The sequence below is a fragment of the Epinephelus moara genome, chromosome 1 (assembly GCF_006386435.1).
Source record: "Epinephelus moara isolate mb chromosome 1, YSFRI_EMoa_1.0, whole genome shotgun sequence".
Taxonomy (NCBI): domain Eukaryota; kingdom Metazoa; phylum Chordata; class Actinopteri; order Perciformes; family Serranidae; genus Epinephelus; species Epinephelus moara.
The window spans coordinates 32,570,657-32,593,805 of NC_065506.1; the positions used below are offsets into that span (position 1 = coordinate 32,570,657).

Sequence of the window (23,149 nt, forward strand, 5' to 3'; positions counted from 1 at the left end):
TTCCATGTGCAGTCAGTCTACTTCTCCCTGTCATTACATGTGCATTCATCAACACATTTCTTGATACAGGTTCTTTTGAACTGAAGCTGCTGATTGACAATATTTTGCACAATGTTCAGTATCTTTAAACATGGTCACAGTAAGTTTTCTTTGTTATATCAGAGAACTGTATCCTGGTCAAGGTGGGAAAGCCTGTGAAGCAGAATTCACACAAAGTAAGCATAGTTTAACTTGCTCCTGAAACATGGCATATTGTAGTCTAGTCATCTAGTGGGCCAGGTTGGACCCTTTGGTGGGCCGGTTCTGGCCCACGGGCCATATGCTTGATACCTCTGCTGTAGAGTTTTCCTATTGAACAGGTTAAGAGGCAGCATGATAGTTAGACTGAGCTGCCATTTTGTTTGTTCATTTTGTTCGAATTGTTGTCCAAATCGTAGAAGTAGACACAATCAGAGTCTGGAACCAGGCTCATACAGAAGTACTCGTGTCAGAGGTGGCAACAAGGGGGAGATTTTGGATTCCTGTGTACAGCAGTTTACCTCCAGTTGAGAGAATGGAGCTGAGATTTAACCACCACTATCAGTGAGTCCTGTCAGAGCCGTCTACACAATTCTTTTTTTTAAATTTAGCCTTTAGTTTAAGAAGCGTCCCACTGACATTAAGAATCTCTTTCAAGGAAGACCTGAACAAAACAAGCAGTAGCATAAATAAAAACACAGAAAAAAAACACACAGACAAAATAAAAAAGGAAATGAAGCAAAAGGAACTCACAACTCAGAAGTTAAAAATAGTTTTGAAACCAGGGAACAGCTTAAAAAAAATCTACCTCTATTCTTTCATTCTGGATTTAAAAGCATTTAACACGATTAAAGCACAGTAAGTGGCGAGAGCAGGCCATCCTACCTGAGAGTGTAACTCACAAGCACCTTGTTAGCTATATTGTGCCTACAACATTAAAAGATAACAGTAAATGACTATATAATAAAGGAAGGAGGACTGAACAGAAATGGCAGTTTGCATTCAATGTTTATTTCCAAAACTGAAAGCATGAAACTAGATTTACAGACATACAGTACATAAAGCATTTCAAACACAGAAACAAAGGTGGAGAAAAATTTACTGATGGGGTTGTCTTTTTTTAAAAACATATTCTCAGTGGAGAAATTAAAACAGACAATAAAAAGGAATAATTGCCACTTTTTAATAGTCTCTCTCTCCAAAGCATCCATCTTACCGTCACGACTTAAGTATGACTCAACCTTGTTACTGTTGCCGCTCGACACAATTTCATATTCCTGCCTTTTCATTTAAACATTAAAGCACTTGTGGTATAACAGTTAAAAAGACTTGCATTATTCTTTAATTATAATTGAATAAAGTGCACTCTCATAGAAACGCAAATACAGTGGTGTCAACCGAAATATTTTTATTTTTTTTAATGCACTCATTTGTTTTGAGTTTGTATTTGCATATCTGCAAAAGCCACCGGCAACAAAGGCGAGATGTTGTGTGCACCTGGCATTTCTCACTGCCGCTGCGTTTCAGATGAACATGACAATGTCAAAGCATGTGTGAAAACGGAGTGCGCTACCATGGAGTGAACATGACATGGAGTGACCCACTTTTATTTTTACTTTTTTTTTTTTTTTTTTTTTTTCACCCTGGATCCATCTCTTTCATGTAATTAGTACTCCTCTTCGAGATCGTCATCCAGGTCGGAAAACTCAATAGATGGTCTGTTGTCTCGCAGCTCCTCGTCACTTTCCCCATGAGGAACTGCAATCCAGACACATTTAGTCAGATTCTGTAGCCACATAATTAATACAACAATGAAAACACGCAGGTGAGATATCTACAGCAATGCCACAGCTTTAAATATGAGAATTACACATGAAAGATCAACTGTTTTTCAACAAACACAAAAGCATAGAAGAGAAGGACTGAGCAACATACTTTCAAGATTGTCCATGTGTTCATGAAGAATTCTCACCAGGTTGAATAACTGGGTGAGAAAAGGAAGCAGTTTCTCTTTTCAAGATTTATAAAATCGACCACAATTCATCATTTAAACATTTTCAAATTGTGCAAATCAGTATTGACTCGGCTGTCTCTGATTCAATGTGTAAGACGGCTACAGTATGTTAAACACTGAATAACGGCACCCCTGCACACTGTAATGAAGTCCGACAGCAATAAAATACAAATGGCTCTTTCAGCCAATGACATCATCAACTGTAGAGCTGAAGTAGCACCATCCACCTTATTCCTGGTCCTTGCATGAATTATGGGAGCAACTTTGTGCGTTTTCGCAATGGTAACGGTATGCTAATACTTTGTCCCAGATGATTAGGAAATAAAATGTGGAACGCCCCACCTGTTGCACCTAAATAATGTGATCATACCTCTGCCAGTCATCACAAAGAATTGGTGGTTTTCCATTTTGACCAAGTGCATTAGCAATTAGCTTGCCTTGCTACGTTACATTTAACAGAGCCCGAGCTAGCTTGCGGTAAACATCTTCAGCTTCTAAAAGACAATATATGATTTTCACTACTCATTAACAGACACTAACAAATTCAGCAAACATAATTCAATATAAAATTTTAGCTCAATGTAAAGTGAATACACGTGATGTCCCTCAGCTAATGCTCCACTCGCCTGCCTTAATGACTCAATGTATACATTTTCATCACTACTGATTTAATTAATCGGAGTTCTACTGAGTAAAACATAACGCCAACTTTAGCAGCAGACTTCAGTAATATGACGCAGTGGTAAAATAAATCACTTCAGGCATTCATTTCATATATTACACAAGTTCTGTAAGTCAGTAACACACTGTCAGCCGAGATGACCAACATAAACACATAATTCACGGTATGCTGCTGAGTTTATTTTATAAACAGGCAATTTTCTAATGTAGGATGAGAATGCAGTCAGACAGGGAAAGACCTGATCTGACAACAGACCTGTCATTCTAGGTGTCTCTCTCTCTTTCTGCAAAATCTGACTTATGACTTCTCTGCTCTCTAAACTCTTTTGGTTTTATCATTTCTTACGTTGCTCTGAGCATGTGAAAATGTAGTGTACGTGGGACAAACCAGCCCCGTATTGATTCAGTTAGAGACAGTACATTTTGTTTTTCAATACCGGACAGCCTGGTATTCTACAGGACCGGCAGCAACCTACTCCTAGGCGATGAAAACTGTACTGTTAGTTACAGGAACAATCCCTTTTAGCTCTAGGTGCATGTTCGACACACAGTTGTCGAAGCCACAAATTTAGCTTAGTCTGGCTGTTGTAAGGTTACAGATGTGGACAGTGCGACAGGTAGAGCTCCTCAAGGACATTTTAGAAAATGCTAATTTAACGTTAGTTGCTAAACTGAAGGCAAATTATCTCACTGCAAGTTTCACCCATAATCATTACTACGGTAGCACCCTCAGGAATAAGGTGGATAGGTAGATCTGTTCTTTGTGTGTGTGCACCATTTGAGATCTTTAAAGGCCTGTTAGAGAGTTCAGACTGAAAGAAAGGCAGTCTACATGCGTAAAGGTAAGGGGTTGGGGATTGAACATTCATTTGTAATGGCTAGGTTAAGGGTTAGGGAATGCGTAATGTCAATGATGGGTCCTCACAAGCATTTAAGTACAGAGTTGTGTGTGTGCGTTCTCACCCCAGCAGCATCGACCGCTCCCAGGACATCGGAAAACCTCTGCTCACAGAAATGCAGCAGTACCACCAGATAGAGACCGCTACTGATGAACTCATCATATTCGGACTGTGAAGAAAGACAAAACACATATGTATTGGGTGCTGTACATTTTGAAATTCAACTGTCTAACTAAAAGAAGTCCAAAAAGTGACTCACTTGCACATGTGTCCTGTATAACTCCTGAATGTCAAAGTTGTCTATGTTCAAACGCAGTTTCTCCTTGCAGAGTTCACATGTTGTGATGGCCTCGAGGTTCGTGCCTAAAAAAATAAAATAAAATAAAAACAGATCAACTTGGTTGACAAGACATTGTTTTGGTGAAAGCTGCAGCCAAGTAAGAGGTTTGTATCTACCTGAGCCAATTTTGGAGCGGAGCCACCTCTTGATGCATTCCTGGTGGACATATTGCAGACTTCCTGTGCAGCGGCAAGGCTGAATCAGGGGGTTGGATGCCAATTCCTCCCCCATCTGGCAGATTCGGCACAGGTCGCCTTCTTCCTCATCAGAATCCTCCAGCAGCAGTCTGTAGCAAGAGAGGAGGATATTTAGGTCTACCTTAATCTCATGTTACATGCCAAATATGTAAAAATAAAAAAATAATAAAATCAGTATCAGAGAAAAGACCGTGACTTTGATGTAAACTACTCTTTCTGCAAAACCAGATAAAACCATCTTAAACGTTTGACTACTCATCCTGCACTTAAGAACATTTCCAAAAGTTTATCCAATTAAATGAGACTTCAACTATTGGCTAGCCACACCAGTCATATAAAACCACACTTCAAAACTGATCTAGCGGCAAGGGAGGTGTGTGTGAGACCAATGCTGTGTCTCAAATCGCGTACTTCTGTACTTACACTTAATATTTTGAGTGCATAAGTGCGTTCACACTGAGAAGTATGGAAAAATGCAGTGCACTATGAGTACCCGGATGGTGCACTCATAACGGTCAAGAAGTTGAGTGTGGAACTATGGACACTTCTCGCCCTTAATGGTCGCCATCTTGGCTACGTAGCGGAAGGGGAGGGACCACTTTTCAAACAGGAAATGGCGGCAGAGGACTGTGCGACTGTGAATGGCGCTGCATTGTACAAATACATGTGTTTTTTGCACTAAGCACCACTATACTGTTGTCGGGTATAAGCCGGCAGTATGTTTATTGGGTTAATTTAGCAGTCTGTAATGATTTAGTACCGCGAACGATGACGCAAATACTAATGCTAGTTTGCTTACTAGCTAATTTGCGGTCGTCATTTCCGGTGAGTGCACAACGGCCATGTTTGGTTTGAGACAACACTACCCTGTCGAAATTTGTGCACTACGGCAGTGAGTACACAGTGCACATAGTATACTACATGGAAGTTTACTAATGGAAGTATGTGATTTGAGACACACCAAAACAGTACAATCGGTAGCAGACTCCGCTGTAGCTCCTATCATGCTAAACTACTGGCCCACTTATTTTTTAGCAATTCAAATCCATTTTTTTTAAAAGTACACCTCTTAAATATTCCGTTTCCTTAGGAAATACGTCACAGTACAGGGGCCAAAGACTCTATAATTTCCGTTTCACAAGTTTTTGGGGGAAACCGTTTTTGTCTTAAAGAAAAAAAAACAATAAATATGAATTTCCTCTGTGTGTGTTCAGTATTAATGTACCATTGGTCCACAATGAGTGGCTGAAGGAGGTGGACATGTTTATTAGTAAGGCTGGCGTGCCTACCTCACTTAATAAAGTCACCTGAGGGTGTAAGTTAAAAAAAAAAAAAAAAAAAAGGAAGTCAGTTTAGGGGGAAAGTATTCCCCCTAAGGGGGAAAGTATTCCCCCTAAACTTTCAAGTAACATGATAATTTAAAAATTTTACTAATATGACAAACATTTGTATTAAATAAGGCCTGATAAAAACAGTATCACTGTTCTTTAAGTAAAAAATAAATTAATATTCATGCTCATCTCACAGTGAGACAGCGATCAGGCACATCACCCAAATTACTTATTATCAGTTTTCTAAAAGGACAAAGTATTAAAGGCACATGTAGGAGATAAAGATCCATCACCTCTCCTTGATCTTGCGTAGCTTCTCTTGATCCCTACTGGAAATGTGTTTCTCCTTCTGTCCATCCACCTGACTCTCGACACCGCCCAATGGACCCATAGAAACTGAAATGTTGTCGTATACTCCGACTCTGCGGCGTGGTGAAAATTCAAGTGAGGCATCTTCCAGTTCTGGTAATGTCTCATTCTCAAGTCTGCAGGGGCGACCTGTGCCAAAGGCCTCTAAACCAACCGCTCCTTCGTCTTCCTCCTCCTCCTCCTCCTCTTCTTCTTCGTCATCATCATCATCGTTATCTTCTTCCTGTGTTGCTTTATACTCAAGGTCATCCCATCTTCTTAGTAAATGCTGTGGACGGCTGTAGCCTTCTTCTACGCCCGCAGCTGACGGTGCACTATCATCCCGAGTGTGTCTCCTGAGGCGAGCGAGGAGGGGAGGGCAGCGGCCACGGAGGGAGGAGGAAAGCCAGGAGTAGCTGCTGCCTCCTCCACTGCTGGTGTTATTACTACTGCTGACGCCAGGCTCTCTCCAAGACCCCATTCTGGATGGAGCCAGGCCACTACGATAGCCATCGTTGCGGTTTTCCTGGATAGGGGCGAGGTCTGCCCTACGATTCCTGAGGCTACCTGAGGTTGCCTCTGACCCTCCAGTGTCAGGCTCCACACTAGACATCCTGGCCCCCTCGTCACTGTCCACAGACTCTCCACCAGTTGATGGACTGTCATCATCGAGGGAGCGCACACTTGAAGATCCACTGGAAGAGTCTTGGCTGGAGCGCCGTGAAAAGAGGCGGGACAAAAGGCGTCGGGTGGAGCGACGGCCCTCTGGCTCTCCACCCTCAGGGGCTGGCCTTGGAGGAAGAGTAGCCTCTGGTCTGGGCAGGGGAGTGGTGTACCTGGAGGTGTGTGAGGAATAGATATCTGAAGAGGAGTCGGGGTTTCTTGTTTGTTCCTGAGATGAGTGGAGGGTGGACGAGCCGCTCAAGAAACGGGATGGGGTCCTGTTGCTGAAGTCATGCACTAGAGGAGAAGACCGGTGGGAGGTGGAGGCTGAGAGGTGCCGATTTAGGGAGCTTTCTCTAGCAGTGGAGGAGGAGGAAGAAAAGGAGGGAGAGTAGGCAGTTTCTTTAGGCCGAGCTCCCTGTGCATATGTGGAGGTCACTCTGTCTGTCTGATCTGAAATGAGGGAAGAGAAGAGCAGTTTGTGTGATACTGGCTTATGTGTGTCAATACATTTACACAGGTTGTGTGTTAACATCACAAAATATGCCTACACAATGAGGAAGCCAATCCAGGAGCTCTGATCCTTCGCTCTCCCAAACCTGAGAGACTGGGTTCAGTCTTTGTCTCTAGTTCAGTCCTAGACAACAGTGGCTTTGAGGAGGAAGATGAAGACCGTGAGAGTAAACGGCATGAATTCCACGATGAATCATAAGTGTCATTTTGTTTTTCACCTGTACCTGTAACACAAAGGAGACAAGTGGTTTAGAGGCTTGCTGGGTTCATTTTTCAAATCATTGCAAGACTCATGGCATTTAGAGGCGGTGGGGAGGTACTTATACTTGATTTAAATGCTGTTTAATACCATTGTAAATTGAAGTTCTTGAAATTCTTTTTCACAAAATCAACACTTCAAAATTGCAAAACATTCAACATTCAAATATTAAATTGAATGACCACATGACTCAGTTAGCTTAGCATAATGACATATTTTCCCAGTCATTCTACACTGCATGAATACTACTACATTTCTCGATGCATGTACGTAAAAACGAAGTCATATCTACATTTAGAAACGATCAGTTTGAAAGATATACTATGCAGGATTTTCCCTCTAAAAGTAAAGAGGGATACAAAAGTAATCCCTCTCAATCGTCACTTATGACCAACTAGAAGTGTGTGGCTGTGTATTTATCTAATCTGGGGTTGGCTCTCACTTATACTTTTGCTGGCGAGTACTGAAGGACAGAATGAAGAGCGACATGGAGTTGGTCTGTACTGTCATACAGGTAGGTGCCGGCAGAGTATACCTTTAACTTCACATCTTTTGGTCTCCTAGGACTATTATTTTAGGCAGGTTTATCACAGCTTGTGATGTTGCAGTGACTCTGTTTATATAATTAATTGCTTTCAACTTAAATTTTAGGTCATGCAGTTTATTAGTAACTAGCTTCAAACAACCCACGTGACCAGAAGTTTGTTGTCAACACAGCTTTGTTCAAAAGAGCACTGCAGTTTCTTATTTGAATCATCTCCACTATGAGCACCACTGTTTCACTAGTGTCACCACCTGCAGTGAGGCCAAATTAGACCTTAGACGGACCACAAAATACCCTGTATTATCTGTGCATTTACTGTGAAAAATCACAGACGCAGGTGCACTCGAAAGAAACTTAATGCAGTGTGAATTAATGTCAGATCTCTACATGTCTTCCCCACGTCAGAATAATAGGATACAGGTTCAAAAATTGTGTAAGTGTCCCAGTTTTCCTCATGACTTTCACAAAACTGGTATTGTGTACCTCTGCCACTGCTGAGCCCAGTACCAGAATAGGTGGATCCTGTGGCTGAGGTGCTGGCCGTTCTTGAGTACAGCCCTCTGTTGTATGACAGCTTGGCCCTTTTAGAATCACCATCATCACTGGCGTTCAACAGACTGGAGCGCATCCCCAACCTCGCCTCAGAATCAGTCTGGGAAGATAAAGACAGACATTGAAGAATAAATTTCCATGACATTATTCAGCAACATTCCTCTAACCTTTACCCTAATGTTTTAAGTTTGAGAGGATACATTTGACAAGAGCTGTATTTTGCCTGCTAAAACACACAGCACAGCTTCAGTACCAGTTTGCTTCTACTGCTGAGAGAGGATTCAGCCCACGGGCGATCATAAGATCTGCTGGAGGATGTCAGAGAAGAGGGCAACTTCCAGCTGGTGGAGCGACTGTCAGAGCTGCTGTAGTCTCTGGACGAGCTCAGGAAACCAGAACTCTTCAAAAAGGAGAACAGGCAAAACATGTAGCATTAGTTAGTGCTCATGCATTGGCAAAGATGTTTTTTTTTTTTAACTTCTCCTGTTTTTTTATTAGGACAAGTTGATCCCAATTTTATGATTCAAGATTGGCTTTGAAAATGTTCTACAGGAAAGGACATTCAACAGGTTGGTGTGATTTGGTGAACCTGCCATTTTGTTCTTAGTATATTTGTCTCTTAACTCACACTAACAGAGGATAATTTTATTTGTGCTTATCTAAGTATAACCATAAATAATAAAACCATAGAAGACTGGTAGTTTGTTGGGTCTTTGCATCTAGCTTGGACAGGAAAAAACAGGAACTAGACAGGGCCCAGGCCAACAGTAACACTATCTTTTGAAACGGGCCTTGACGAGCAGCAGGACTGAAATACACACAGCGTGTGCCAAGGAATCTAGGCTGCCCTATAAAAAGACCTCCAAAGTGTCTGCTGTTGCACCACTGATAAATGTAGTTAGCTACTGTAATGTGCTCCTGAGGGAACCTGTAAGAAAAGAGCTTACTTGAACACTGTCTCTCTGGAATACACTAGAAAGGCAGATGACTAAAAGGCCCAAGTGGGAAAGAAACACAGATACAGCAGGATGATGTGGACTTGGCCTGATGTGTGCAGTTGTTGTCACTGTTGCTCTCAACTGTTTTATCAATCTTAAACCTACAATATTCCAGCTGACACTGTCACCCTATGACATTTATATTCCAGGCTGAATAAGATGAAGCTGGTGTTCATCTACTGTGACAGCTAAAAACACAATCTGAAATTTAAAAGAAAACCCTATAGAGCATGAAAAGTGAATCTAATGTGAAACTAGAAGCACCATATACAGAACACTAAGACTAACAGAGTAAATCAGGAGAGTGATGTAGTCCATTTGAATTATCCAGTACACTGTAAGCAAATTTGTAGACAGGTGTGTGCACTGTGTAGAAAACAAAGAGTGTTTTGCATGGTTCCTAGCCTACAGTCAGCCTAAAGGGTGTGCAGTCAGCCTACCTGGTGGTCCAAGTCGGCTTTGTAACCGGACGATGCCCTCGGGAAGCGGTCATTATTCAGCACAGTCTCCCTACTGTACAACCTACTGGAGCCCAGTGATGAGGAGGAGACCGCTGGACTGGATGTGTAGGACGACCTTGGGCTGGACAGACAAAAAGGAAGTCTGCGAGACCTGGAGTCCATCGCGGGTTGCCTGTTGTGATATCAAGATGAGAAATCCAAAAGATATTATTGCACGATAGTTTAGAAGCTGGAAAAACTTGCTCACAAATGCATCTTTTATTCACTACGCAATGACCTAACAGGGCAGGAAGTTTACACCTTGCAGCACAAACCCTTAAAGAGCCTGCAACCTCTTAATCTGCCTGGTAATAAAGCTTGGTGGGGCGGTGTGTGCGAGCATGTCAGATTTGTTGATAGGGCACATGTGACAGTGTCTGTAAACACTAAAAGTTGCTACCATGCTGCTTCTTGGACTTGGTATCAAAGTCACTGTGCCTATCTTTGGGGCTGAACTCTGTCACATGAACATGATACTTCCATGGAGTAAGCAGTAGCGCGCTGAGCCGTGCGTCTAAGCAAGCAAGGTGCTCTATAACAGTTATTAGACACTGAGATCATTTATTATTAAGCTGCATTACTAAATCCAACACAAAATGCACGGTCAAAGAAGTTGTTTTGTTCTCTCTTTTTTTTTTTTAAGTAAGTGCTATTGATGTATTTAGCTAAAACCCAAAAGTACAGTTATGCTGAATTAAGTAAGTGCTATTGATGTATTTAGCTAAAACCCAAAAGTACAGTTATGCTGAAATGAATAGTTGAGAGTTTCTGACAGTAGGTGGTACAGTGTGAGTTTATTCCATGGTAGTGATACGAGTCCAGTGACATTAGCTACAGCACCTGTGGTCAAAGATAGCGCAGCCAGCCAGCAGCCTGTCAGACTGAAATGACCAGCAGTAAATAAGACCAAATAACAAACATTTCAAAGCACAACGCAGCACTTCAACCTTTTAATCACCCTAAACGTGGGAAACATAAATGCTTTATCATAAAATATAAACATAACAGCTTAATGGACGTGGTCGAGGGAGTGTTTTATTTATTTATTTTTTTTTTTAAAAAAGCACAACAAATACAGAAAACATTTTGCATATATAAAACTTGTGTTGGTGTGGATAACTACTAGCTGAAAGAAATAGTCCCATTTGCTGCTGTTCATCTCTATGATACAAGCTGCAGGTGTCATGTCTCCTGTGAAACAAACACTGCAATAAAATCCTTCCTTATCAAAGCTTATAATGTTTACTTTATATTGCAACTGTTATAGAGCGGTGTAACTTTATGGTCAGCATTATAATGAAGGCTGTGGTTTGTGGTGCTGCTGAATAGTGCTTTCTTATGCAGAAAGGTGTTTCTGATATGTTGTCAAATCCATTTAGGCTAATGAGGGTGACGTGATTTAACAGCACCACAGACCACAGCCTTTGTCATAATGATCATTAAAGGAGAACTTCGCCCATTTTCAAAATTCATACATGCCATTCCTATGGTCTGAGACAGTCCCAAAATGAAGTAAAAATGAACAACTCTCTCCCAAAACCTTGAGTGTGCTAAAACTCAAATTTGTGATGTCATAGGCTATAAAGTCTGCCCTTGACAACATGGCCAAGTGCAAGTATGACACAGAATGTATTAAAGTGTGGACCCTGAACTAATAACCTAGGTGAAATCTGGACCCTGTGGCTGGACCAGTTGGGGACCACTGTATTAGATGACACTGAGAGCACTCAGGGGTACATTCCAAGTATATGGGCACATTTTCTGTTTCAAATCCAGGAACCCTACAATAGGATAAAGCTCATTTGGGTATAAATAAAGAATACGAACAGTCTGTGGATCCACAAAATCCCATTCATTGTTTATGGAGCAGCTCCAAACTTTATCCACCATGACATCACAAGTTTAAGACTCTGGTTTCTGGATTTGAAACAGAGTAGCTCATGTTCACAAAAACAGATTTGACTTTCCTAGGCCTTAGTAATAACATATTAGAATACTTTATTTAAAGGGTGTTCCCCTTTAAATTGTATTAAAACTTCTCTGTAACTACAAGGATTGTAACATTTGCAAGAGGAAGTTTTATTACATTACAGTTTCTTTAATAGACTGCAGTAGTTTTAACTAGGTTTACCCAAAACAGTGGCGACAGACTGCAAGGCCTGTAAGTAACTAGCCCCAGCAAATACTCATGTATCATCATAACAGTAAGTTAGCAGCTTAATTAAATAATAAAACAGTAGAAGCAGCTTAGTCTGTGACTTTAAACCTGATAACATCTTGTGTTTTCGACGTGAGCCAACATGACATTGCCTGCTTCCTCTTAAACTTTAGTTAGTTAACGTTAACAGCAAGCAGTTAGATACATTGCTGACTTAAAATTTATGAACTTCCTTGCCACCCAATTGCAATAGGGATAAAAACAACTAGCTAAATAGTTGACTGCCATTTAAATCGTAATAATCAGCATTAAACTAACCCTTGCATTGTTTCCGTAACCGCTCCCTGCTCGACACCATACCGTTGTTTTGTTTAATACATGACTGCCTTGCATATTTCATATGCGACAGGCAACGTTAACGGTCGGTTAGCTAAAAAAAAGAGCGTTAGCAGTTAACTACTAGCTAGCTATTAAATAAAAAAGACGGTAGTTTGACGTGTTTAATATTCGTAAGGTAACTGTACTCAATTATTTAGCACCTTCCTGGTCGCTGTCTGGATGTGCTAACAGGGTAGTTCCGTTGTTTTTCAGCAGGGCTGTTTCCTACAGCGGCTGTCAACTCAGTTAGCTTTAAGCTAGCTGGTTAGCTTGTCATTTATGGCGTTTAGAAGTCCTTACGTTTACTAGCAAGTGGCGCTACATTAGCTTGGTGTTCAGTTGAGACAACCAATTTCCGTACAAGGTGGTATTTTACACTAAATGCACCCCTAACATAATGCACTGTGAGTGTCAACATAAACAACCTCACCTTTGATTCTTCCTTGCTTCTGCACAGCGATGGCGTCTGTGTTGACTGCTGTTGACACAGACGGTCAGGTGATTTATAATGACCCGGAGGGAGTGGTTTGGAAGATTAGTTTCAGGTGGTTTATTATCCGCATGCAGATGGTTTATCCACTTTATCTTTTTAGGGAAGATTTATGCACTTCATTATCAAACTGCAAGAAGAATAGACACATTTATGGCTCTGATAAAATCAGACCTCACACCGAGTTTGACGCCTCAGAAATCCCCAAGCCAAGTCAAACAGCGCCCCCATGTGGCCGAGGTAAGGAAGTCATATTCTCATATCCAGGGATTTAATCCACCAACAGTATGTTGCTATGCCAGTCCAAATCCACATATTTAGTCTTCCAATAAAACATTCAGTGTTGGGGAAGCTACTTTGAAAGCATAGCTGTGCAAACTACCAATTACTGCACACTGAAAGAAGCTGAACTACAGCAAAGCTACCCTAGGGAGAAGTTTGGTTAATTAAAGCTACTCAGAAAAAGCAGATCAAACTACACTGTACATGCATTAACAAAATATGAGCAAAAAAAATCTCATGCAAGCAAAGAAAAAAAGGCACTCTGTTGAGTTCACTATAAATAGTGCCCACTTATTCATAGGTCCAGGAGGGGGTATTGCACCAAGCAAGATTACCCAGTTAGTGAAATACTGCCAAGGCCAACTTGTTCATAGGTCATATATTTAAAAACAATAATGATTAAAAAAAAAAACTACTTATGAGAGAGTGCATGGAGTGTCAGCTTTGATAAAAAAGAAACAAAAAGTGTCAGGAGAGTTCAAGAAGCCACAGGCTTATACAAACGGACCTCCCCTCAACATAAGGATAATAACAGACAATAACAAAAGTAAGGAGAAAAGAAGACAAAAGAACTAAACTAACATTATACAGCAAAATACAACCAAAGATAAATGACTACAGGAAACTCATTGGGCAGTCAGTGAAAAATAAAAAGTGAGACATACATAGAACACAGTGCAGTGAAAAAAGAAATATATATATATATACAAATCAAGAAATAATTAGACATCATGAATTGAATGTAATGATAAGTTACTTTTAAAATGTTCTAAGGATGAAGAGCTCTTGACAACATGAACTTTGGTGTTACAAATCTGTATACCACGATATCTGAGGGTATACTGACCATGTTACGTTCTGTAAAAAGGAAGGTGGAGCTAAATGCAAAGAAATTGCTAAATGATGATGGCAGAGAAGAAGGTAAGAACATACAATATATTTATATATGAACACACATATCTGATGAATATTTATGTCATATACTGAGAGAACGTTCAGTTTCCCGAACCAATCTTACAAATCATTTTTGCAGAAAATTAAGCTTATACAGGTCTTTGTATACAGGGTCCATCAGTCCAATAGATGGCTTTCAGAAATTAGAGTTGAGGTGGGGGTATTGCACCAAGCAGGATTAATCAGTTTGCAAAGTAGCTTCTAAAATAGCATGCAACAACTTCTCATTTGTTAATAAAAAACCCCCCCCGCAGTAATCAAAAGACTATTTATGACTAATTGTAGTCAAAGGGGGTTCAATACAGTAGAGATGCAAAGGTAAAATAAAAACAAAAAACACTGTTATTCTTTTATGCCCCAAAGTTATTTGTAGTTTCAGTAGTTAACTACGCAAAAAATGGCAAAAAAGTAATTTAACCACTTAAATCACTATGCAAATATGATTGTAACTGAGCTACCACCAAGCTACGGCAAAATTCAGTTATATTAATAGTTTAATTAATTTAATTACATGTACTTCACTACTACTCAACACTGAAAACATATGAACCTGAGCCTTAAATTGGCCAAAAAAAAAAAAAAAAAATTGAGTGGGAGTCTGCCGCTTTCTCAAAATATGTCACAAACTTCTGACTTTGTTTTTTCTGTTATCATAGCAAAAGCATCAGTCAGGTTTCACTGCTCAGGAGAAAACATATTACTGAACTGTAAATCGTGAGAATAAAAACAAGTTAACAAAAAAAAACTACAGGATAGGGTCTGTGTAAAAACTTTGGGTGCTTTATAAAATCTGTGTAATGAAGCATGCAGAAAGACACAACAAGCCAGCCTTATTAAGCACTGCATGTGATGTGGATTTGTAGTCATTACCACGGCTTGTTTTTGTCAGTGAGTTTGAGATATTAGCAAAGAATGCATCTGAAGCAGCCCGAAACATAAGCCAGTGAATTCAACTGGAAATAAAACACACCATTTGGGACTTAAGGTCTGGAATATAGCAGATACAGTAAATACAAGGGTGCAACATTGTGTAAAAGGTTAGATGCCATAGCTTCTTCTTAAGACTATAACTGAATTTGTGTACTACTTGAGGATGCAGTCCCCTCCTTAAAAGCTAATTTTGGTCCACTTTTCATATTCAACTACATGTTACTGATAATACTTCGACATTTGCAGGACTTTTGTTTGTAATCAATTATTTCTACAGTGTAGTACAGCAAGGAAATCTTTCCATCATTGTTTGACATCTGATTATTATGATTATGGCACGCCAGCTTGATAAACCTCACACTTGTCAACTTCCTAATGCGATGAGCAGCAAAGATGTGGATGTGGAAAAATTAAACCACATATAAATTTAGTACAATGAACACAGGGAAGATGTAGCAAATTATATAATTAATATAATATATAAGTCATTGTGGTATGGGAAGAGAGAGAGCAAAAACTGTGTTTGAATTGCTTATATTGCCATTAACTGTAAGTGTATTCATAAAAATGTGAACTGGTTGAAATGTCTAAATTGTAGCCTTTTGAAATTTAATCTATTGGCTTGAAAGTTTAATGTTATTCAAGTTTCAAGAATCTGTGTAAAACATAAAATATCTGCGACACACCACCCATTGGATCCTGACTAAACTGGGGCATGTGATGCATCTTACGTGCATCATGGCATTCTGACATTTTCAAAATTACTGCCCCAAGGGAGACACTGTGAATACAAGTCAAAATTAATAAGTGAAAACTTTGCTTACAGCTACTAACATGCTTTCCAGCACTGCTGAGTAAATGCCAAATACAGAGTACAGTGTTTTTTCTCTGCGAGAGTCGTGAACACAGAAAACACATCTAATAATAATTAGACAAAGGATTTGGAGCAGAGTGATAAGATCACCCACAGAGCACACTGGGGACTGTCCCTGCAGGGACTGTTTCACCAATAAAAAGGTATTTTTTAATGAAAACGGTTTCATGTCATGTAAATTTTATGTACATTAAGTAACTTTCTTTCTAAAAAATGTAGAGTTTTAATGTGGTTTTTAAAGCTCTTAGCAACACAAATAAAACTTAATGCATTTTTGGACTGGAACTGCATTCTTGTGCACTACGATGGGGATAAGTGAAATGAATATGTTTCTTGGAACAGGTAAGGCATCATATCAGTAATCTCACATACTACATTTGAATAGTAATGGCTGTTGGAAATGAGGTAGGTAAGTGGGCCAATTTTGCATTACAAGTTCTGTATTTTAATAACTGATTGTGCTTATTAGAGTCATAGCGTTGGTTGCATTAGGTCACTGTGAAATTTAACTAAATGGGCATTTTTGCCTTTATTAGACAGTTAATAGATAGATAGTGATACAGTAGATGTTTTTTAGATCGTGATAGATAGAGGGAGAGAGAGCTGATGTGCAAAACAAAGCAATTGACCACGTTAAAGGTCCAGTGTGTGGGATTTAGTGGCATCTAGTGGTGAGGTTGCAGAACTGAAACTTCTCCCATGTGCCAAGCATGTAGGAGAACTACGGTGACAAACTGTTTGTCCATTCTGGGCTACAGTAGAACAACATGACGGACTCCATGGAAGAGGACCCGCTCCATATGTAGATCATGGATGCATGATCATGGATGCATAGAGAGAACTTGATACAGCGTTGGAGGCAGGGCCCTGTTCATTCCTATGAGTGTTGCTCAGTGGTGCATGAAGCCAAAAAAGTTCGACTGCTGTGTACAAAATTACCCGGATAATCGGTACTGCTTGCGCACTGTGTGGCCCATAGAGCAGACTCACTAAAGACTTCTGGCTACTTTCAGTTTAGCGATCTGCTAACTTGAATGGTGATGAAATGATTCAGTCGTGCAGCTCTTCTAGACTTTTCAAACGGATCTAATCTTGATAGTGAAACGAGTCATTTTGTGGGGGTTGCGACGCTAAAAAAAATGTATCCCATGACCAACAGACATCTCTTTTGCCATGTACATCTGACGGAAAAGTATTTCTGGGCCACTTAGCATCACGTGTTAGGTGAAATTACATTGTCTGGCCATTACAAAAACTGTCTTCAAGGCCCAGCGCACTTCCTAGTGGCCTGATGTAGGTGTAAATGAAGAAAACAGGTGACTACAAATGAATGAAGACATAGTTAAGAATATTATATAGCATTTCTGCCTCAGATGCCCTTAATTTGTACGCACTGGACCTTTAAAGATGAGGTGATTTTTGGGGGGTTTTCAGTTGTACAACATGTCTGGATGGAGGACAGTCTTTGATTTAAAGCCAGGTGCAGATTGCACAAGGAATAAATGCAATAAATGCGAGCACAGACAGCTCTGTAAATGTCATTTGTGATATGCTGATGATGATGATCCCCCACTTTACTTGAAAATGACCAGAATCTGGGTCAGATCTGTAACAAAGGTAGCCTACACACACACACACACACACACACACACACACACACACACACATTGTATACACGCAGTGTTGTCCAGGGCTGACGTCATTATAAAAGGCAGAGGCAGTTAACAGCCACCGAGGGGCGCTGCAGCTCACACTTTTTCCCCTCCACATCCTTGGGAAAGCCAGTGGAACTGCACTATTATTTGCATGCCAGAACTTGGTGTTTGTTTAGTCAGGAAGGCAATTAAAGCCAATTTCAACAGGTTTAATTAGATTGATTTGAATAATTGTTTTGAAAGGCCTTGTAGATCCCATCATCACAGTAAATCCAGGATTAGCAGCATTCATCTGATTTGCATACTTTAACTGGCATTTAATTTAGTAGACCTCGGGAAGCATTGATCAAAGATAATCCTGTACATATACTTTTTTATTCATTTTGTTTTCATGTTGCAGATATTATCAACGTTACTGTGTGTGTGTGTGTGTGTGTGTGTGTGTTTTTCTCACAGTAAAATTAATTTACCGTCGAAAAACTGTAACACGCTGACTTCATGTTAAGTGTGAGGGGGCTCGGAAAGGTCAGTTTGGAGCGGAGAGGGAGCACTGTTGCACAGCAGATGCATTATGATGTGAAGGTCAACAAGACACTCATCATGCTTGGTAAAACGTAGCACTTAAAAGGCCCCGGCAATCCATTATTAGTTGCAGGTAGACAACAGTGAACAGTGATCAAACCAAGTGTAAATCTACCCAAGGCTAACAGAACAAGAGGTGAAGGAGAAACTGAGAGTGAAAAGGATAAATATAGGAGGGCGGTGCTGCAGATTAATTACCGACAAAAAAGGACGCATGACCTAGACAAATGAGGAAGTGCAAGGTCTGGTGAGTTGGGGAGGAGGATGCTCAAACCAATTGCAGGTCTGTAGGCCAATGCCACTCGCCACCCCCCCTTCTTCTTCCTTCAGACACATGATTCTGCACACTGAAGAGAGACTACAAGCTCTCCTCCCCCAGTGCTGCTGATAGGATGATAATGGAGCATTCCTTGAAGCTGTTTCTCATTCATGCTAGCTGTGACAAGGGAGGAACATGCTTTTTTTCCCACTGGGGGCAGCTAACTCTTTCAGCTAAGATCATGGGCATGTAACCTGAGATTTGCTCACAATACCTTCCTCTTACTTGAATCCTCTTGTTTATGTGGCGTGGATATGAGAGTCATACCTACCTGTCTGTCTGAGCCGGTGCGGAATCAAAGTTTCCTGATGTGCAGAGCTATAAAAGAAAAGGTAGTGACTTTTTCCTCAAGTTTGGACTTTTATTCCAAATCAAATGGCTCTAAAAATTGTAAAACATGACTGTAACAATGTCTCACAGCAACTTTATGGACATGGAGATGTTGCTGTTTACATCCTGCTCCAGAAATTGACTTTAACTCGAGCCTTAAGGCACAGAATAAGTGCAAGAATGTCTGGATTTGTCCAGGGCTGTGTAATCACAAAGGAATGTCCTGAGACATTTCTTGCTTTTCCTCTACAAGACCCCTCTTTTCCCACGGCTCGTCCAGGTCTTGAGAATCTGTTTCCTCTGCGCTCTCTCTCTCTCTCTCCCTCTCCCTCCCTCTCGCTGCCTCCCTTCCTCCCTCTCTGTCCCGCTCTCTGTTTGTGGAGACACATGAATACCACAAAGGCTGGTTTATAGGAGAACTACAATACAAGCTCAGTGTCTTCAAGAGCACAAAGAGCAAGAGTCCGTGCCTTCTTAGAAACCTCTAGGAAGGAACATCCAGGCTAAGGTTGTGAGTTATTTCCAGCGTTAAATCAAACAGGAGATTCATGGAAACAAACAGGCTACACAGCAGAGTTGAGTGAACTTGCTAAGCACATATTGTAAGTTGTTGTCCTGGGGGAAATTTCTGTGTTGTGTCTCTTTCTGAAACCTTCACGCGAAAAGATGAGGGTTTTTGTAGAACAACAAACCGCAGGCTAAATGTGGCCAAAGATTTCTCTTGTATAGAGCTGTATGCTTACAGAGCAATATGTCTGCTGGAGATGATCTCATGGCAACTTGGGGATAGGCAGACAATGTATTGGTGTGTTTTTTTTTATACCGAGGAAGTCTTTGCCCATTTGAGGATGACGTTATTTAAAGTGTGCACGGGCCTGCTTCAAACACAGGGCCGCAGACGTGCATCTGAACAGATCAGTAACAATGGCCACATGTGTTAACACTTTAGGTCACATGTTTGAGGGGCACCATCTAAAATGCTCGTGAGCTATTTGTGGACATTCTTCCCTCGCCATAGGTTTGCTCTGTCGCGCTCTGCGAATGCTCGTCCTATCAGTGGAAATATTTTCCATAAATGCACACGTGTTGCAGGCAAAATGAATAAATCACACACCTCATTCATGAGGAGAAGGAGCCCATTTTTCAATTAGTGACTTTTTATATTTTATTTTAGCAGAACAATGTTTTAACCCACACAACCACTAAAAGGCTTTTCCAAGGATTCAAAGAACATTTGTTGGTCTTAATGCTCCCCAGACACAAAGTGACATCTGCCTCCCTCCCTGCATGCCTGCTGCTCTTTGTTCAGATGAGCACTGAGGGGAGAGCACATTGAAGGCAAAGATGATGTCACCATTGTGATCATTACTGTGCTGTGTGGTGCCCTATTTTTGACCAGGCGTCACTGAGGGCAGGCCAGAATGTCTGCCTGCACACTGCCAGGAGGAGCAGTGGCCTGCCAGTATTAATTAACACAGGGCCTGTTTTCATCAGTCCTAAAATCGTCTTAAGACCACCCCCTCGGGCCCACCTAAGTCTACGTTCAGATGCTCTTCGACAAATAGATTATTTGCGCAATCTAAAGGTTTGTGGATGTTTTCCTAACCTCGTGGTCTGGAGTCTTTTGTTTTGTTTCACTGCAATAAAAGATTTCCAGTATATTCTTGGTCAAACATTGATCTTTATCTGCTCCATACATGCTTGACTAAGTGCTCCATTTATTATTATTCAGTAACTAGTCCTGCCCAGCTGTATTAACACTCCAGCTCAATGTGAACTGTGAACTGTGTCTGTTGAATAATTTATTTTGCCAATCAAAGAAATTAATAGAGACAGTTCATTATTAAATTAATACAAACACACACAGTCACACTAATAGAAACACACACATTTACAGACATTTTTTTTAATTAATTTACTTTGGGGAATAAATGTGGATTTATTTTAAATTCTGCTAATAATCCCAAAGGCTCATTTTGGCATATAAAGAATTGTATCACTGTAAATGAGATCATTATTTCCCACCAAACCTGCAATTCATTTCCAAGAGATGACGTTCTCATTGACACCACCGTACTTACAGGGTTCATTTATTATTCATATTGAAACTTTCATAGATGCAGGTGCGAGGGGCTGACTGACAGATGTTACCAACTTTTGACTTCAGTACTCCTGATCTTTGTCACTCGAGGCACGTAGACAACACGTTGTATATTTGACTTATAGTTTTTACATAGTGTAAGCTTAATTGCTGTTCCAGAGCACATGCCTTCTGTAAAGAATTCACTCCCATGAGGATCCAAGAGGTTACCAGTTAATAGGTCAGTGAGGACGCACTCCCTGATGTTGTTATTGTGACCAATAACACCCGTGAGTTCTCAAAATTCCTCCCTGCTCACTGTTGATGTTTTTAGTTTCTAATTATCAACAGTGAGCTGAAGGAAAGTTGGGGATTTGAGTGTGCTGTTGGGCGCCATAAGGAGGTTTATCTTTAAACACAAAGTTTTAGTTTTTTTTTTTTTTTTCCTTTGGATGAAGCACTCTAAAACACTAAGCAATCAGGCTTGGAGGCAAATGTCAGCTCATGATGCAGATAAACCAAGCTGTTATTACTCTGAGGGATTAAAGATTGTCTTGCAGAGAAATTGCCAAAAATCTTAAAGTATCTTTGAACGCTCTGGCCTGAAATGTGTTTAATATGTGTGAAGGACTCAAAAAGGTCTGTTTGATTTGCTGTATGTTAAAAGCACAAACAGATAGACGTACAGGTTTATGTTAATAACTCAAAATGAGCAAAACTGAAGACATTTTTGATTAGATAGTTATTTGTAAAGGTTTGCTGTGTAGGGTTTAGCGGGCTTTAACAGTGAGGTTGTGGATTGCAACCAAAAAACCACACTCAAACCTGCTAACATCTGACTTTTGCATTTGATGGGAAAGGTTACAATGGGCAATCACTCCTGGGACAAATGACTCTGCAGTAGTCGCAGATATTTATTGGCTTCAGCTCCAAACAGCTCTGATCGGCTGGGACGGAAATACAACACCCAGGTGGACGTATTAATCAGTCTTTGCCCCATTACCAGTGAGATGCAGTGACAGGCCACCACAAAGTATAAGCAAGCAGTCCTAATCCAAATTTAGTCTGCACCGAGTTTGAGTGACATTGAATAAGTAAGAGGTATAATAAAGAAGTAACCACTTAACACTTTCACTTGCCTCCATACTGCTTACTACTGTTTACTAACCTGTTTTCCTGTGTTGTCTTGTGTTGTGACAGAAGGGCATATTCGCCTGCTGCAGAGCTGTGTGCACAGCTCTAGTCTACTGGCTGTGGAAAAGCAGTATATTGCCTATTTCTATCAGGTATTCACACGTTTAAAAATACCCTCATACATGTGCTAATTTTGATGAAAAAGGGGTACAAGTGAAACCTCTTCCATGTGCCAAGTGTGTAGGAGAACTACAGTGATCTACATGAAAACGCAGTACAAATGGTCCTCTTTAGAGCCAGTGTTTGGCAGACTCCATGGAAGAGGATCTGTTCCATATGTAAAGGAAATGACACACAGTGGTTAAAAACTAATGACAACGTAGTTATGAATATTATATTCACTTTCTGCCAGTAAATGTCCCTACATCCTACACAGTGAACTTTAAAGGAACTTTAATTTTGTGTTGATTTCAGTGGCCCCTGAGGACAAACGCAGTAGTTTTTCCATGAGCGCTGTTGTCTCCTGTCATAAAAATCTTCTGGCTACCACGTGCATTTGTTTTAGAAGTGAGTGCCAAATAAAACAAATAAGCTTTGGTTTAACCACCAGTGTAAACTTATATATTAATGTGAAACGATATCTTGCAATGTGTTTCATAAATGAAGTAGACATATTACATAGCAGTCTAGGAGGAAGCGGGCCAGTTCAGGATCAGTTTTGAATCCTTTCAAATCCTGCAAGTCTCTCCTTCTGCTGAATGACCGACAGAGGCTGACTTGTGTTGCCTGTGCTCCCTCACTGTTCTTTTTCTCTTTGCTAATCCAGCCCCAGTAGGCTGCTAACTGTGAAACTTTGCTTGTAAACACAGGCTCTTCCGGTGTGCAGGGCGTAAATTGCTTTATCTGATTTTGTGGGGAATCAAACCTCGAGACAGACATGAATAATTATATAGAAATAGCCAGTCTTCTGGGTGATGGTCTTGTTTGCTTATGTAAGTAATGCAGAGACAGTTTCATAACCAGTTAAAAACTCCTTGTAGTTGCTTTAACAGAACAAAAAAGTCATGAATATTTCACAGTGGCATAATGATGATAATTAGGCAGTGCAGGAAGTTGCACTAGGGGC

General features: G+C 40.5%; 1 protein-coding gene across 1 annotated transcript; it reads right to left on the reverse strand.

The window, feature by feature from the left end:
- Positions 1 to 1,007: 1,007 nt before the first annotated feature.
- Positions 1,008 to 13,053, reverse strand: marchf7 (membrane-associated ring finger (C3HC4) 7). The gene is made up of 11 exons (XM_050054272.1): positions 12,824 to 13,053; positions 9,798 to 9,990; positions 8,613 to 8,759; positions 8,291 to 8,459; positions 7,043 to 7,228; positions 5,774 to 6,944; positions 4,069 to 4,238; positions 3,872 to 3,975; positions 3,677 to 3,781; positions 1,954 to 2,002; positions 1,008 to 1,776 (listed from the first exon to the last, which is right to left on the reverse strand). Exons 2-11 carry the CDS (start codon positions 9,978 to 9,980, stop codon positions 1,685 to 1,687), a joined length of 2,376 nt encoding a protein of 791 aa, XP_049910229.1. The 5' UTR covers positions 9,981 to 9,990; positions 12,824 to 13,053; the 3' UTR covers positions 1,008 to 1,684.
- Between the last annotated feature and the right edge of the window lie 10,096 nt (positions 13,054 to 23,149).

What these genes read in the sequence shown, in the direction of transcription:
- marchf7 (XM_050054272.1), bottom strand. Translation starts at nt 9,980, where the DNA reads ATGGACTCCAGGTCTCGCAGACTTCCTTTTTGTCTGTCCAGCCCAAGG. An exon ending in TGGGCTCAGCAGTGGCAGAG is followed by an intron (nt 7,229 to 8,290) that starts GTACACAATACC and finishes TTTGTGTTACAG; the next exon opens with GTACAGGTGAAAAACAAAAT. An exon ending in GAGCGGTCGATGCTGCTGGG is followed by an intron (nt 2,003 to 3,676) that starts GTGAGAACGCAC and finishes TTTCTCACCCAG; the next exon opens with TTATTCAACCTGGTGAGAAT.